This window comes from Salmo trutta, chromosome 11, assembly GCF_901001165.1.
Source record: "Salmo trutta chromosome 11, fSalTru1.1, whole genome shotgun sequence".
NCBI lineage: Eukaryota > Metazoa > Chordata > Actinopteri > Salmoniformes > Salmonidae > Salmo > Salmo trutta.
This window is the reverse complement of record NC_042967.1, coordinates 4,663,659-4,680,886: the sequence shown is the minus strand read 5'-3', so window position 1 is coordinate 4,680,886 and position 17,228 is coordinate 4,663,659. Positions and strand designations below refer to the sequence as shown.

The following is a 17,228-nucleotide window of genomic DNA, read 5'->3' as shown; positions in this document are numbered from 1 at the left end:
CCTTCTCGAGAATGCAACAATAAGAAAATACCAACCAAGTAAATGGCAGAACAATACCGTATGTAACCATATATCAATAGAAACCTATGGGGTGGAACAAAAGCCTGCACACCCAGCATCTCTCTAGGACTGGAGTTGTTTTAGGGTTAACCCTAACCCCTCCTACCTACTACAACTGATTAAGCAAATAAAATTGTATTTGTCACATGCTCCGAATACAACAGGTACAGTGAAATTACTTAGTTACAAGCCCTTAACCAACAATGCAGTTAAGAAAAAAAATATAAAAAATAAAAATAAAAATCAGCAGTAAATAAGACTAGTGGGGCAATATACAGGGGGTACCGGTACAGAGTCAATGTGCAGGGGCACTGGTGTTGAGGTAATATGTACAAGTAGGTAGAGTTAAAGTGACTATGCATAGATAATAAGAGAGTCGCAGCAGCGTAGAAAGGGGGAGCAGCTGTTCAGGACTCTTATGGCTTGGTGGTAGAAGCTGTTTAGAAGCCTCTTGAACCTAGACTTGACGCTCCGATACCGCTTGCCTTGCGGTAGCAGAGAGAACAGTTTATGACTAGGTGGCTGGAGTCTGACCAATTTTTAGGGCCTTCCTATGACACAGCCTGGTATAGAGGTCCTGGATGGCAGGAAGCTTGGCCCCGGTGATATACTGGGCCGTTTGCACTACCCTCTGTAGTGCCTTGCGGTCGGAGGCCGAGCAGTTGCCATACCAGGCAGTGATGCAACTCGTCAGGATGCTCTCGATGGTGCAGCTGTAGAACCTTTTTAAGGATTTGAGGACCCATGCCAAATCTCCTGAGGGGGAATAGGTTTTGTCATGCCATCTTCACGACTGTCTTGGTGTGCTTGGAGCATGTTAGTTTGTTGGTGATGGGGACGCAAAGGAACTTGAAGCTCTCAACCTGCAGCCCCGTCGATGGGAATGGGGGCGTACTCGGTCCTCCTTTTCCTGTAGTCCACAATCATCTCCTTTGTCTTGATCACGTTGAGGGAGAGGTTGTTGTCCTTGCACCACACAGTCAGGTCTCGGACCTCCTCCCTATAGGCCGTCTCATCGTTGTCGGTGATCAGGCCTACCACTGTTGTGTCATCAGCAAACTTAATGGTGTTGTAGTCGTGCCTGGCCATGCAGTCACGAGTGAACAGGGAGTACAGGAGGGGACTGAGCACACACCCGAGGGGCCCCCGTGTTGAGGATCAGCGTGGCGGATGTGTTGTTACCTACCCTTACCACCTGGGGACGGCCCATCAGGAAGTGCAGCTATGAGGGCACTCTGGTGTTGAACGCTGAGCTGTAGTCAATGAATAGCATTCTCACATAGGTGTTCCTTCTGTTCAGGTGGGAAAGGGCAGTGTGGATTGCAATAGAGATCTGCTGATCTGTTGGTGCAGTATGCAAATTGGAGTGAGTCTAGGGTTTCTGGGATAATGGTGTTGATGTGAGTTATGACTTTGTACGCGTCTGTGTGGAGTAAAGGTGGTCTAGAACTGGTTGCACATTTAACATGCTGATAGAAATTAGGTAAAACTGATTTAAGTTTCCCTGCATTAAAGTCCCCGGCCACTAGGAGAGCCGCCTCTGGATGAGCTTTTTCCTGTTTGCTTATGGCGGTGTACAGCTCATTGAGTGCGGTTTTAGTGCCAGCATCGGTCTGTGGTGGTATGTAGACAGCTATGAAAAATACAGATGAAAACTCTCTAGGTAGATAGTGTGGTCTACAGCTTATCATGAGATGGTTTACCTCAGGCGAGCAAAACCTTCCTTAGATATCATGCACCAGCTGTTGTTTACATATATGCATAGGCCCCCGCCCCGTGTCTTACCAGAGGCCGCTGTTCCATCTTGCCGATAGAGCGTATAACCCGCCAGCTGTATGTTCTTAATATCGTCGTTCAGCCACGACTTCGTGAAACATAAGATATTACAGATTTTAATTTTGAAAACGTCTGTAGCGTCGGAACGGTTTGGCCTAGAAAACTACTACGACTATGGATTGATGAGACGCACGAACACGATGGTTTTCACCCTTTTGCTATACAAGTGTCACGGGACTCGTCTGAAGGTAACCCATGCAAACAAATAGAAGTATGGAGATATTTTGTTGCCACTAAACTAAGGGGTTAAATATGTGTCCAAAAAATATATCCTGATCTTTCTTAAAATCTCCTAACGGTATATATTTTTTTAATACCCAAAGGGGTCCTAAAATTCTAAATCAAATAGCTAAATGAGCCATGGTATGACCATCTTAAAACAATTCCATATGTAGCTTACTCTCCCCCCCCGCTTAGACTTTTAGAGGTTAAGACTATCGTGCCCTGTCTCTTTATCCTGAATAGAAAAAAAAAATAGATATCCTTGTATGAATTTTTCACAGACCTGCCCAGTGCCTTCCTATTGCTGTAGGATCTCTGCTTCCTAGTGGAGTAGAGATGCAGGTCATCACTGGAGCTGGACTCTGCTCCGTCCTCTTCTTCCTCCTCCTCCTCAGCACCCATCTCAGAGGGGTAGCCGTCCTCGTCTAGCTGACAGGGGGTGGAGCCGCCCCACGTGGCCATGGTCCTGAGGGGGGAAACAAGTCAAGTAAGGCCCCACTCAGAGACTAAACCGATCTCCCAAGGCACTTCATGTAGATATGAAAGCACATGATGGCTAAAAGCGTCATTCTACTTGTATCTGCAACATTCAGAATGTTTCACATCATGGAATTCTCCCAGATTATTTAGGGGTCTTAATCTAGGGGTAATGCTTCGCTCACCTCTCGTCCCTGCTAAGAGGCTGTGAGGCAGCGAGTCCCTCTGTGTCCTCCATCTTGTAGGGGGAGTCGCTGAGGCCGCTCCTCCTCTGGTGCTCGGCCATCAGGGACTCCAGGTGCTTCCTCCGCTGGCGCAGCTCCTCCCGCAGGATCTGGTGGCGCCGCATCTCACACCACAGCTGCTGGAGAACCATGAAGGTAAATAAGCAGTGTCATTTTCATGGTTACATCTGCAAGATAACCCACACACTACTATACAGCTCCCTGACATCCAGCCATGGCTAACACGGTTACGCTAACCCTTACCAGTTAACCCTCAAGAAAAGCCTTGCACTAAGCGGGTGATACAAGTGTTCCTTTTGATTTTGGCGAGCCAGCACTATAAGTCTGTGGGATGAGCATACTATCCTTGATGTTACAGTGAACTGACCCTGTCAAATCAAAATAAAGAACCCACCTCGTTGTCAGTGACAGAGGCATTAGCAGCGGCCTGGGCTGTTGGTTTGAGCACAGCGGTGGCAGCAGGAGAAGCGTTGGCTTTGGGGGCTGCAGCCGGAGCAGGGGGAGGGGCCGGGGTGGAAGTTGCAGCTGGGGGCTTCCTCATCAGGGCCTGTTGGCTCACTGTGCTGCTGGACACTGACGACTGGAGAGAAGATGGGAGGGAGAGAGTGTGTGAGAGGCTGTCTCAAATAATACCCTATTACCAATATAGAGCACTACGGTTAAAAAGAGGTCAGAAAGAAGTTCTGACACCAAAGCCTTTCAACACAATCAATCAGGAAATAGGGTGGTGTGTGCTCAGTTCTCAGTGTGTGTGCATGCACGTGTTACCTGCAGATCGGGGCAGGCCCACTGCAGGTCCTGGATCTTGTCCTGGATCTCCATCAGCCGCTGGCGTTCCTCGTGAAGCTGCTGCAACTCCTGCTGCTGCTGACAAAGCTTCTCCTCATACAGCTTCTCCCTGAGACACACACAACATATTTTAGATGCACAAACAGAATCAACAGCTGTGTAATTCACATGCTTAAATGCACTCACTTAGATATAAATAGACACAGGTACTTTCATACATTTATTATGGTTCAACGGCCTCTACTGCGTGTGTTGGTGCAGCCTATGGGTGCGAGCAGTCTCCTACCTGGCCTTGTCTGTGAGGGTAAGGTCTCTAGGGCTCTTGCCTGCGGAGGAGCAGCCAGCAGCAGCACCTCTGGTGTTGTTGGGCTGCTGGTGGAGACCCTCGTCGGCTGTGGTGGCATCTGTATCATCACTCTTGGAGACAGGAAGTCACACGGTTACTATTCCATAAGGCCATTGCCCATCAATGACTCAAATTCCAGCTCTTTATTTTTCTTGGACTGCAAAAGGGTCCTCTTCCACTCCGAACTGTTTAGACCACTCAGCTGCACCATGGTCATTTTAGATTCAATACCATGTGTTCTATTTTGTATTATTGGCTTATATGCGTGTTGATATGTTTCTACTCACACGTGCTGTGAAAAAGTATTTGGCCCCTTTCTAATTCGCTCTATTTTTGCATGTTTTTTTTATACTGAATGTTATCAAATCTTCAACCAAAACCTAATATGAGATAAAGAGAACAAATAGCACAACAATGACATACTAATTTAATTTATTTCATAAACAAAGTTATCCAACACCCAATGCCCGTGTGAAAAAGTGATTGTCCCCTTGCACACAATAGCTGGTTGTGCCACCTTCAGCTGCAAAGACTGCAACCAAACGCTTCCTGTAGTCGAGCAGTCTCTCACATCACTGTGGACGAATTTCGGCCCACTCTTCCATGCAAAACTGCTTTAACTCAGCAACATTTGTGGGTTTTCAAGCATGAACTGCTCGTTTAAAGTCCTGCGCTTCAGCTTCAGCTCACAGACAGGTGGCCTGACAGTTCCCTGTAGGATTCTCTGATACAGAGCAGAATTCATGGTTCCTTCCATTAAGGCAAGTCATCCAGTTCTTGAGCAAAGTACTCCTAAACCATCACACTACCACCACCATGCTTGACTGTTGGTATAAGGTTCTTTGGAATGCAATGTTTGGTTTTCGCCAGGAATAAATGGGACCCATGTCATCCAAAAAGTTATACTTCTGAATTATCTGTCCAAAGAACATACTTCCAAGAGTCTTGATGATCATCCAGGTGCTTTTTGGCAAACTTGAGTCAACTTTTTGGACGAGATTGGTCCCATTACTGACTTGCACTATGGGGCCTACAATTTATTTCAGATTCTATATCTCTCTCATATGATGACATTATGTATGCTCTCTCTAATTCTCTTTCTCGGAGGACCTGAGCCCTAGGACCATGCCTCAAGACTACCTGGCATGATGGCTCCTTGTTGTCCCCAGTCAACCTGGCCGTGCTGCTGCTCCAGTTTCAACTGTTCTGCCTGCGGCTATGGAACCCTGACCTGTTCACTGTGATTACTATTATTTGACCATGACATTTGAACATCTTGGCCATGTTCTATTATAATCTCCACCTGGCACAGCCAGAAGAGGACTGGCCACCCTTCATAGCCTGGTTCCTCTCTAGGTTTCGGCCTTTCTAGGGAGTTTATCCTAGGCACCATGCTTCTACACCTGCATTGCTTGCTGTTTGGGGTTTTAGGCTGGGTTTCTGTACAGCACTTTGATATCAGCTGATGTAAGAAGGGCTATATAAATAGATTTGATATGCTTCTCTGTTTCTCGTCAGTCCTCTCACCTGCACCATGGCCACCAGCTCCTGGAGCTGCCGTAGTTTCTGCTTGGCGGTCTGCAGCCGGTGGACTTTGTGGGCGAAGTCTGCGTCCTCATTCTCCAGGCTGCTCCTTCTGCTCGACCCCGAGCCCTCGCTGTCCCGGCCCCCGACCCCCGGCACCTCCTCTTCATCCTCCAGGGCATCGTCATCATCGTCGTCCTTGACCTGGTTGTAGGGGCGGTTGTACTGGCACTCTGGTGGAGACAGAAACAATGAGGGTTAGTGAGATGAGTGGGTTGTGTGTGTATACAGGTTGCATGCATGTAATGTGCGCATGTGTGTCACGCTACCTATGGCTGAGGGGATGTTGAGGCTGCGGAGGTTGGCTGCTGCAGAGCGGTTGTTGATCTCACACTCGGTGTTGAGCCTCCCGTCAACGTGGTTGTTGGTGCTGCCGCCTCCTCGGCCGTTGGTCAGACTGTTCATTTCTGTCCAGTTCCCAGAATGCTGTGGGTTTCTGACCAGGGGAAAGAAAGATGGAGAAGAGGGTCAAGTCTCAATTTCACTCTCCGGCGTGATTTGCACTTGGGAATTGTATTATCTAAACCTTTATAATATTTCTTAGCCAGGAAAGTAATTGAAAACAACCTAGCTTTTACAATAAACTGGTAATTTGGGGTACATGAAGGGAACAGATTATATGCTTGGTTTGAAACTAACCAGTTACTGTCCATGGTTGCCGGTTCGAATCCCAGGTCTGTGATGCTTAGTATCAGAATTGGACATGGCCCACTAATAAACAGCTCTAATGAGGAATAATAAAGACTTCACCCTATTCCGTCCGTGTCCTTCAAGTACCTTATGTTGGTGATGGGGGGCCGGCGGTTCTCCTGCTCCGAGTCGAACATGGTCTCCAGCATGGAGCCGTCCTCCTCAGTCTCCTCCTCAGTCTCCTCATCCTCCTTCACATTCTCGTTGACTGTGTCCACCATCATGTCTGATGTCTGCTCGTAGTACTGCACTAGCTCACGCAGCTCGTTCAGACGCTTGTGCACCTCCTTCAGCTTCCTGTGGACACACACACACACACACACACACACACACACACACTTAGGCCTGATTCTGTTTTAAATGTCTTAAAAGCACCATAAGTGAGACAGAGCAGTCTATTCCTTTTGAGTCACATTTCAGAGAGTGTGGAGGATTGAATGGGGAGACATGGAATGGGGGAAAGAGACTAAGGTTGATACATGGACAACTGATTCAATGAAGGAGTGACACTTGACTAATTGGATCTATTGTTCATTCATCAGACTAATGAATGAATTAGAGGGATAAGGGTGATGGATGGTAGAGTTTGTCTGAAGGTACAGTATGGATCTTCAGCTGCCGGTACCAGAGAGATACAAAGGGCGCATGCTAATAGTCTGAGTTGGTTCCCTCTACTCATCTCCTTTGCTTCATCGGCACTGTGTTGTATTCATTAAGTCCAGGTAGTCCCAATAGACATGGAACACTGGTCACTTCAATAATGTTTACATACTGTTTTAATCATTGTATTCAATGCCATCCTATTCAACTATTGCTGAATATATACCATCCTACAGACATAATATTCTATACACAAACTCAGCAAAAAAAGTAACGTCCCTTTTTCAGGACCCTGTCTTTCAAAGACAATTCGTAAAAATCAAAATAACTTCACAGATCTGCATTGTAAAGGGTTTAAACACTGTTTCCAATGCTTGTTCAATGAACCATAAACAATTCATGAACACGCACCTGTGGAACGGTAATTAAGACACTAACAGCTTACAGACGGAAGGCAATTAAGGTCACAGTTATGCAAAGAGGCCTTTCTACTGACTCTGAAAAACACCAAAAAAAAATATGCCCAGGGTCCCTGCTCATTTGCGTGAACGTGCCTTAGGCATGTTGCAAGGAAGCATGAGGACTGCAGATGTGGCCAGGGCAAGAAATTGCAATGTCCGTACTGTGAGACGCCTAAGACAGCGCTACAGGGAGACAGGACGGACAGCTGATCGTCCTCGCAGTGGCAGTCCACGTGTAACAACACCTGCACAGGATCAGTACATCCGAACATCACACCTGCAGGACAGGTACAGGATGGCAAGAACAACTGCCTGAGTTACACCAGGAACGCACAATCCCTCCATCAGTGCTCAGACTGTCTGCAATAGGCTGAGAGAAGCTGGACTGAGGGCTTGTAGGCCTGTTAGGCAGGTCCTCACCAGTTAGGTCCTCACCAGACATCACCGGCAACAACGTCGCCTACGGGCACAAACCCACCGTTGCTGGACCAGACAGGACTGGCAAAAAGTGCTCTTCACTGACGAGTCGCAGTTGTGTCTCACCAGGAATGTTAGTGTTCTGCCATGGCCAGCGAAGAGCCCGGATCTCAAACCCATTGAGCACGTCTGGGAGCTATTGGATCGGAGGGTGAGGGCTAAGGCCATTCCACCCAGAAACTTGCAGGTGCCTTGGTGGAAGAGTGGGGCAACATCTTACAGCAAGAACTGGCAAATCTGGTGCAGTCCATGAGGAGGAGATGCACTGTAGTACTTAATGCAGCTCGTGGCCACACCAGATACGGACTGCTTTTTTTTATTTTATCCCCCCCTTTGTTCAGGGACACATTATTCCATTTCTGTTAGTCACGTCTGTGGAACATGTTCAGTTTATGTCTCAGTTGTTGAATCTTGTTATGTCCATACAAATATTTACACGTTAAGTTGGCTGAAAATAAACGCAGTTGACAGTGAGAGGACTTTTTTATTTTGCTGAGTTTACTATCCATGTCTATACATCCCATCCAGTACATTCGGAAAGTATTCAGACCACTTGACTTTATCCACATTTTGATAAATTACAGCCTTAATGTAAAATGTACTAAATACAAAATTGTACTCAAACACACAATACCCCATAATGACAGAGAAAACAGAAATTCCTTATTTACATAAGTATTCAGACATTTTGCTATGACTTGAAATTGAGTTCAGGTGCATCCTGTTTCCATTGATCATCCTTGAGATGTTTCTACAACTTCGGAGTCCACCGGTTGTAAATTCAATTGATTGGACATGATTTGGAAAGGCACACACACCGGTCTATGTAAGGTCCCACAGTCGACAGCGCATGTCAGAGCAAAAACCATGCCATGAGGTCGAAATAATTGTCTGTAGAGCTCCGAGACAGGATTGCGGCAAAGCACAGATCTGGGGAAAGGGTACCAAAAAAATGTCTGCAGCATTGAACGTCCCCATGAACACAGTGGCTATCATTCCTAAATGGAAAAAGTTTAGAACCACCAAGACTCTTCCTAGAGCTGGCTGCTCAGCCAAACTGAGCAATCGGGGGAGAAGGCCCTTGGTCAAGGAGGTGACCAAGAACCCAATGGTCACTGACAGAGCTCCAGAGTTCCTCTGTGGAGATGGGAGAACCTTTCAGAAGGACAACCATCTTGGCAGCAATCCACCAATCAGGCCTTTATGGTTGAGTGGCCAGACAGAAGCCACTCCTCAGTAAAAGGAACACGACAGCCCACTTGGAGTACACCCAAAATGCACCTCAAGGACTCCGACTATGAGAAACAAGATTCTCTGGTCTGATGAAACCAAGATTGAACTCTTTGGCCTGAACGGCAAGCGTGACATCTGGAGGAAATCTGGCACCATCCCTACGGAGAAGCAAGGTGGTGGCAGCATCATGCTGTGGAGATATTTTTCAGCAGCTGGGACTGGGAGACTAGTCAGGTTTGAGGGAAAGATGAACGAAGCAAAGTACAGAGAGATCCTTGATGAAAAAATGCTCCAGAGCACACAGGTCCTCAGACTGGGGCGAAAGTTCACCTTCCAACAGAACAACGACCCTAAGCACACAGCGAAGACAACGCAGGAGTGGCTTCAGGACAAGTCTCTGAATGTTCTTGAGTGGCCCAGACAATGCCTGGACTTGAACCCGTTCGAACATCTCTGGAAAGACCTGGAAATAGCTGTGCAGCGACGCTCCCCATCCAACCTGACAGAGCTTGAAAGGATCTGCCGAGAAGAACGCGAGAAACTCCACTAATACAGGTGTGCCAAGCTTGTAGCGTCATAATCAAAAAGACTTGAGGCTGTAATCGCTGCCAAAGATGCTTCAACAAAGTACTGAGTAAAGGGTCTGAATACTTACGTAAATATGATATTTCAGTTTATTTTTAATACATTTGCAAAAATGTCTAAAAACCAGTTTTTCCTTTGTAATGATGGGGTACTGTGTGTAGATTGATGAGGGGAAAACTATTTAACCCCTCTTAGAATAAGGCAAAATGTGGAAAAAGTCAAGGGTCTGAACGATTTCCGAATGCGCTGTATACATGCACACATGCACTGTATACATGCACACATACATATTCATACGCCGGACTAAGACATTGCTCGTCCTAATATTTCTTAATTCCATTCTTTTAGAGATTTGTGTGTATTGTTTTGAATTTTCGGATATTACTGCACTGTTGGAGCTAGGAACACAAGCATGTTGCTACATTTCCCTACACCCGCAATAACATCTGCTAAATATGTGTATGCAACCAATAAAATGTGATTTGGGCAAGTGCAGGAAGTCCCTCTGCATTTCAGTCAGTTTTCTACCATTTGGTTCCTTATGAATACAACTGTGGTGTGATGTGCACTGATTGTAATAATAGTTGGAGTTTAGTACCGGAGTTTGTCTGCCGGGGCGTCCTCATGCTGGGGTTGCTGGGTGTGTGTGGAGGGGTCCCGTCTCACGGCTGAGGCCCCGTTGGGCTCCCGGTACAGGGCAGAGGGGCGGTCCGAGGAGGGGCCCGCGCCCAGAGCCAGGCTACGCTGAGAGGACAGGGACACACTGCCACCGCGACCTGACAGAACACACATTACTCACACATGCACGGCAGCGAACTTACAAGCTTCTATCATATGCACCAGGGTTCCCCGCAAAGAACGTAAGACGGGAGCTGCGCAAAAAATAAAAATAAATAAATACAAGTTTGTCATCATTAAAGGCAATGTTTTGCAGGAAATGGCATTTGTAGGTGTTTAAATAAGCAAGAATCTCGCAAATAATATCACTGCCCCCCCCCTCCGGGCCTCCATCCCTGACGGTGTTTACCTACTACTAGTCAGTTACAGAGACACGCCATAACTTACAGGAGTTGTTGTTGAGGGTCTGGTCACGGAGTGAGTGCAGCTCCTGCAGGATCTTGTCCATGGTCTGCTTCTTGTCCTGCAGCTCCTGCAACTTGGTCAGCTTGGCGCTCGCCGCCGAGGCCGACGTGGGAATGATAGAGGTCAGGGAGGTGAGAGAGCTGGGATGGAGGAAGGAGGAGGCAGAGCGGGAAGGAAGGGAAGGCTGGGAGGAGCGAGAGCGGCAGACTTCCCGGGAGAGGGAGAGGCTCGCGGCTTGTCTGCGGTTGTCTGGGACTGCTGCCTTGGTCTGAGGAAGGAAAGGCACACAGGATGTTAGTAAGTGTTAGTAGTTGAACAAACATTCAACATAATTTATTACTTTGATGGGTAGCATTTTACATTACCACATAGGATAAAGTGGTAATAACATGGTAATAAGTCCTAATTACTCAACATGAAGAATTCATTTTGCCTAGTTACCCCCATTTAAATGTAATCATTCTAGTTACAGGGTTATACACCACGTCAGGTAATAGAGTGGTAACAATACCATGTTATTACAACTTTCGACATTTGCCAGGATTGTATTCATTAGGCATCAGACAGAAGCGCTAATACTTTTGACTATGGTGTGCCCCAATTAATACGACCCAGTATTGTATGTTGCTGGTACCTGGGAGTCGTGCAGCTGGTTGTGGAAGCGTTGAATGAGGTCGTTCAGCTCATCGTTCAGCTCCGAGGTGATGCTCAGCCCTGACACACTGCCTGTGGTCTCTGTCGGCACTGGAACACACACACCAAATGAAAAAAGGTTACGTGTGTGTGTAGCTACCAGCTCTGCAAGTGCGCTGTGTGTCCAGTGTGTGTTTACACTATGTGGTTGTGTGTGCTCCTCTGCGTGCACTCTATGTGGCCCGTGTCTCACCGGTGTCAGCCATGGTTTGTGTGGCTTGCTGGGAGCTGTGCTGCATGGTCAGTAGTGCTGCCTGACGGCCCTGTAGAGCCCTGAGCTGCTCCTGCTGCTCCAGCATCTTCTTCAGGAGCTCGTGCTGCTTCCTCAAGTTCTCCAGCTCCTCCTTCTGGTCACTGCGGCCTGCAATACGGCCCTGTTGGAGACACGCACATAAGAAATCACCAGCACAAGCAGAACTGGTAGTGCGTCAGATGCTGACAGCGCAGACTTCCTGGTGTTACACCGGCAATGGAAGGGATGGAGAGAACGGGAGAAGGAGGGAGGGAGAGAGGGAGGGAGAGAGGGAATGGGATGATAAGAGGGAGGGATGGCAGCAATAAAATAGCCTTGGTCTGTTTGGGTGACACTACTTCTAGACGAAGTGTCTTACTATATGGTAGAGATTGTAATGCATATCCCTATTAGAGGTCGACCGATTAATCGGAATGGCCAATTAATTAGGGCCGATTTCAAGTTTTCATAACAATCGGTAATTGGTATTTTTGGCCACCGATTTGCCGATTTTTTATTAATTTTTTATATTTTTTTGTTGTTGACTTTTTAGAATTTTTTTTTTTTTTACACCTTTATTTAACTAGGCAAGTCAGATTAAGAACACATTCTTATTTTCAATGACGGCCTAGGAACGGGGATTAACTGCCTTGTTCAGGGGGGATTCGGGGATTCGTTCTTGCAACCTTCCGGTTACTAATCCAATCCAACGCACGAGGAGCCTGCATGGCAGGCTGACTACCTGTTATGCGAGGGCAGCAAGAAGCCAAGGTAAGTTGCTAGCTAGCATTAAACATATCTTATAAAAAAACGATCAATCTTAACATAATCACTACCGTAAATTCCGGACTATAAGCCGCAACTTTTTTCCCACGCTTTGAACTTCGCGGCTTAAACAATGACACGGCTAATATATGGATTTTTCCCGCTTTCAAATTTGTGGGTCCTGACAGCGTGGAGCATTGTCAAAAAATCCACTATCATCAACGGGTTTCGAAAGGCTGGACTGCTGCGTGTTGAAGAGGGCTCAGCGGGGGATTTGCCTCCGGATGAAAGTGACGAGAGCGACAATGAAAACGATCCAATATCGGATGAAGCAATTCTGAGGCTATTCAACTCCGACACCGAAGGAGATGGTTTCAGTGTACAGGAGGAGGAAGATAGTGACCAATGACTTTCTTGGTAGGCTACTGTTTACTGCTAATTTTTTGTTACAAGCCATGTTTCGTTAAAGCCTATTTATTTTTGTTACAAGCCGTGCTTCGTTAAAGCCTATTTATTTTTGTTACAAGCCGTGCTTCGTTAAAGCCTATTTATTTTTGTTACAAGCCGTGTTTCGTTAAAGCCTGTGTAAAGTTAATTTGTTTCAATGTACAGGTAGGCACCTGCGGCTTTTAGACATGTGCGGCTTATTTATGTTCAAAATTATAATTTTTTTTAAATTCAGTGGGTGCGGCTTATATTCAGGTGCGCTCAATAGTGCGGAAATTACGGTAGTTAACTACACATGGTTGATGATATTACTAGTTTATGTAACGTATCCTGCGTTGCATATAATCGATGCGGTGCCTGTTAATTTACCATTGAATCACAGCCTATTTCGCCAAACGGGTGTTGATTTAACAAGCGCATTTGCGAAAAAAAGCACTGTCGTTGCACCAATGTACCTAGCCATAAACATCAATGCCTTTCTTTAAAATCAATAAACAAGTATATATTTTTAAACCTGCATATTTAGTTAATATTGCCTGCTAACATGAAATTGTGTCACATCTCTAGCGTTCATTGCACGCAGAGTCAGGGTATATGCAACAGTTTGGGCCACCTGGCTCGTTGCGAACTAACTTGCCAGAATTTTACGTAATTATGACATAACATTGACATAACTCGTAAGCATTCATTCAGACAGCACTTTCGTCCGTTTTGCCAGCAGCTCGTCGCTGTGTTTCAAGCCATTTATGACTTCAAACCCGGTGGGTATAATTTGTGGAACGTTCCAACAGGAATCTATTCCAAAAACTTTGTAAATAACAAGGTTGCCAAAAAACAACGCATACAAAGCTGTATAGCGGCAGAATAAGATACCGGGTAGTGAGTGGTCTATTTCATTGCGTTTTTCACTCATCACGTTTATTCCGAAAAATGTCTGTCCTCACTCTGGTTGCCTATGGACAAACATTAAGAATAAGCTACGTGGTGAGTTGATGCCTATTCGGCGGCTAGTTAGCTAGGTTTGTATGCGTTGCTACTTTCGGCCGATTAATCGGTAGCAGCTTTTTTGGTCATCCAATAATCGGTATCGGCGTTGAAAAATCATAATCGGTCAACCTCTAATCCCTATGCAGCATATCAGATGATCTCGTTTGTGACCAATCCAAACTCCTCTATAAAACAAAAAACTAGCAGGAGGGGTTGGTTGTCAGAACTAGAGGAAGGGCTACTTACGGTGGCATTGGAGGCGTCGGAGGAGCGCACCTCGATGTTGAGGGTGGTGCTCTCTGGCAATGAGCCTGAACCCACGGCTGAGTCCAGTGTTCCCGCCTCGTCCTCCTCGTTTTCTCTCGCCTACAGAAAAGGCGGCGGTCAGTAAAATAGTAGGCACGGACTACAAGCACGGTCTCCCTCTTTGGCCCGAACTATGGTACTATGGACACTGAGGGTGTAGTGGCTATGGGAACACAGGTCTTCAACCGTTTCCTTCCCTTTCAATGTAATACTTGAACAGTGGATGGAGTGAAAAAGTTAGTATACAACAATGAAAATAGTCATAACTACTCGCACATAAATGCCGGAGGGGGGTAACCTATGTAATATTGATAGCAAGATGCGCTGACAGCAAGATCAAATGACACGTGCCATCCAGAAGTTCAGAAGCAATGTGTGTCATGTCCTAGATTTGTCTGCCAAATAGAACAAGATACACGACTGTCTTGCCGGCGTGTTTCAGACGCCTTGGCATTAAAAATACATGACCAGGGTGCAGTGAAAAGTTCCAAGCAAAACACCTTGAACTATCAACAGCAATGTGAGAAAGAAGCAGTGGACTGCAGGCTTCTTTAACAGGCAAAAGCCCAAGGCTGCCGTAGCTTGTTTTTACTATCAATACCGTAGAGTGAATTCAAACTAAAAGTCTCTCGAAATCAGCCACTTTCATCCTTAAATGACAGAAGGATGGAAAGAGAAAGAGAAAAATAAAGACAGACAGATCAAGCCAAAGAGAGAAAGGAGAAAAACAGAGACACAGAAAGAGAGACCGTGAGAAAGCCGTGATAAGCCAGCGTACTGTACTGACCAGCATCTTCTGCAGGAAGCGGAGGTAGGACCTCTCCTGCTCCTTGAGGTGGGCGATGAGGTGGGTGAGGCGCTCCACATTGGCCGGGATGTCGTTCTTCTCCACCAGGTCATCCCTCATGGAGCTGGCTTTGCCGATATACTCCCGGATCTGAACCAACTTGCTCACCACCTGATAGGGACACCAGAGAGTTTAAGGGTGTGTGAGAGACAGGGTGTTATGAGATAGTGGCACAGCAGAGAGAGAGCATGTGTGCGTGCATGTCTGAGTGTAAATGATAGAGAGAGCGAGACAGAGAAATGGTGTGTGAGAGCGCGGATACCAGTCCGCTCACTGCAGACTGAGCTAAACGAGGGCAGAACTCACTTGGGAACCTGCGGTGGTGGCATATTTTTAAATTGCCCTAAATAAGCACTGGTTTCATCATCATCTTGCTTGCCTAGTCTCCCATCCTCGTTCTACCATTTATTTTCTTACAAGATCGAGAGCACAGCATGCCATGTGACCGTTTGCAGACAGTACAGGACGATCAGTTCAGCGCAAGCACAGACTTGAGCGGTGAAAATGCTGTTCCAAGGTATGCTATTTATATAGACGTCCAAAATGGGTTACTGAGTAAGACAAATGTACACGTTTTTCCTCTATGTACCCACAAATAAACTTCCTTTATTGTATGCATTGTCCAATGTTTGTTCTATTTTAATTAATTATTGAAACTACAAACTTCAATAATTTGCATTGTGCAATAAGTGGCTGATCAAACAAAACAGACTACATACAGAGAGTATAAAATGCAAGTGCTGAAAAGCCCTAATCCAGTAAACCCAAGTGCCTAGACATTACCTACCTGGCTACTGTCGATGCTGCGCTCTCCTCTCCCATCCTCCCTAGAGGGAAGGAGCCCTCTCTCGGCCCCTCTACCTAGCCTGGGGGTGTCATTGCTGGGCAGGGAGGGGGTTAACGCGTCCCTGAGACCCAGGCCAGGGCTCTGCTTCTTGGCTGTGGCGGCGACGGAGGGGGTTGCGGGGGCCGAGGTGGAGGGCGTGTCCCGACTCTTGTTGGTGTTGACATGCAGCGGCAGGAATTTGAAGGGTTTTTTGTTTTCCGCCGCCAGTTCTCGCTGGTTGTTGGCTGCTGTGACACGACCCTGGGAGTCGCTGCCCACGCTCCTCTGGGAAAAGAGAGCGCGAGGGATGTGTCACAACCTGGCTTCCAGTCTAAGTTACAGTACAATGCAGCAGAACCTCTGCGATATAAAAAGCTGGAAAGAAGGTCCTTTGGAACATTGAATAGTTTAAAACGTTCACATTCGTAAAGACAACACACCAAGAAAAGTGAGCGTTTTTACATGAACAGTACCCTTCCACAACATCTTCGATGAACTTTACACATTTCTGGATTAACTATGACCCCCCCCCCAGACACCAACCCCCAACAATTACAGATAAATACTCCAAGAAGAAATACTTGGTTAAGAAAGCTCTATGGAGAATCCTCTCACCTCGTCTAGATCAGTGAAGTTGATCCTCTGCCGGAGACGGTCCAGCTCGGCCTGGTCGGGCACCGACATCTGGGTGGTGTACTTGACGTGGGGGAAGGAGTGAGGGGTGTTTGTCCTTCTCCGCCCCGTGCCAGGTGTGGACTCCGGGGAGATGTCATTGGTCAGCCGGCTCTCCGCCACGCCGCCAGCTGAGAATTTCTTCCTGTTCTTCTCCGTCAAGCGGTTGGCCGCCTTCTGCTGGATGCCCCAGTCCTGAGAGGGGACAGGAAGCTTTCAAAAAGGGGTGTAGGGTGAAGTTATCCCTAAACACTGATCTTGGGTCAGTTTTGCATTTCCCTACCACATATGGTTCAGGTTGGGGTTGGGGGAGGGGAAGCTGATCCTTGACATTTACTTAGGGGAAACTTAAGTAAATGTCAAGCTTTAAAAAAGGACAGACGGTCATATCCACATATGCATGTGTTTTATGTAATACCATGTACTGTATAATGCTGTACTTGCTTGATGATAAGCACATCGTGGTTCCCCAAAAGGGACACGTCACAATAAACTTGTAATACACTATTTCAATTTCATGTCTCACTTTGGTCAGCATTGTAGGTAGACATACAGACTCTAGAGCTAGACAGTGAGGGGGCTGAATCCTAACTAAAGCTATAGAGTACCACAGTAAGAGTCATAATACCCATAAAACCTAGTGGTCAAACAGGGAAATAGTTCCAATAGTTTTTCCAACATTCATTTTTCCCAATAAGGGATTTTAGAAAAACTTCACATAAGGACGGCGTATTGCGTAGATGGTGGGAAAATTATTGGAACCAT

At 46.6% G+C, this 17,228-nt stretch overlaps 1 protein-coding gene across 7 annotated transcripts in view; it reads right to left on the bottom strand.

The window, feature by feature from the left end:
- Positions 1–17,228, bottom strand: part of LOC115202126 (pericentriolar material 1 protein) — a 47,215-nt gene that overhangs the window by 24,189 nt on the left and 5,798 nt on the right. For 6 of the 7 annotated variants that reach the window (XM_029766036.1, XM_029766034.1, XM_029766040.1 and 3 more), the window contains exons 3-18: positions 16,407–16,658; positions 15,753–16,076; positions 14,906–15,076; positions 14,059–14,178; positions 11,575–11,755; positions 11,323–11,432; positions 10,671–10,956; positions 10,204–10,381; positions 6,337–6,546; positions 5,829–5,995; positions 5,503–5,732; positions 3,916–4,046; positions 3,609–3,738; positions 3,235–3,420; positions 2,781–2,959; positions 2,402–2,584 (exon numbers count right to left, since the gene is read on the bottom strand). In XM_029766036.1, coding sequence (XP_029621896.1) covers positions 2,402–2,584; positions 2,781–2,959; positions 3,235–3,420; positions 3,609–3,738; positions 3,916–4,046; positions 5,503–5,732; positions 5,829–5,995; positions 6,337–6,546; positions 10,204–10,381; positions 10,671–10,956; positions 11,323–11,432; positions 11,575–11,755; positions 14,059–14,178; positions 14,906–15,076; positions 15,753–16,076; positions 16,407–16,658 — 3,038 coding nt within the window. The remainder of the gene's footprint in view (positions 1–2,401; positions 2,585–2,780; positions 2,960–3,234; positions 3,421–3,608; positions 3,739–3,915; positions 4,047–5,502; positions 5,733–5,828; positions 5,996–6,336; positions 6,547–10,203; positions 10,382–10,670; positions 10,957–11,322; positions 11,433–11,574; positions 11,756–14,058; positions 14,179–14,905; positions 15,077–15,752; positions 16,077–16,406; positions 16,659–17,228) is intronic. The other variant, XM_029766038.1, reaches the window with a different exon arrangement.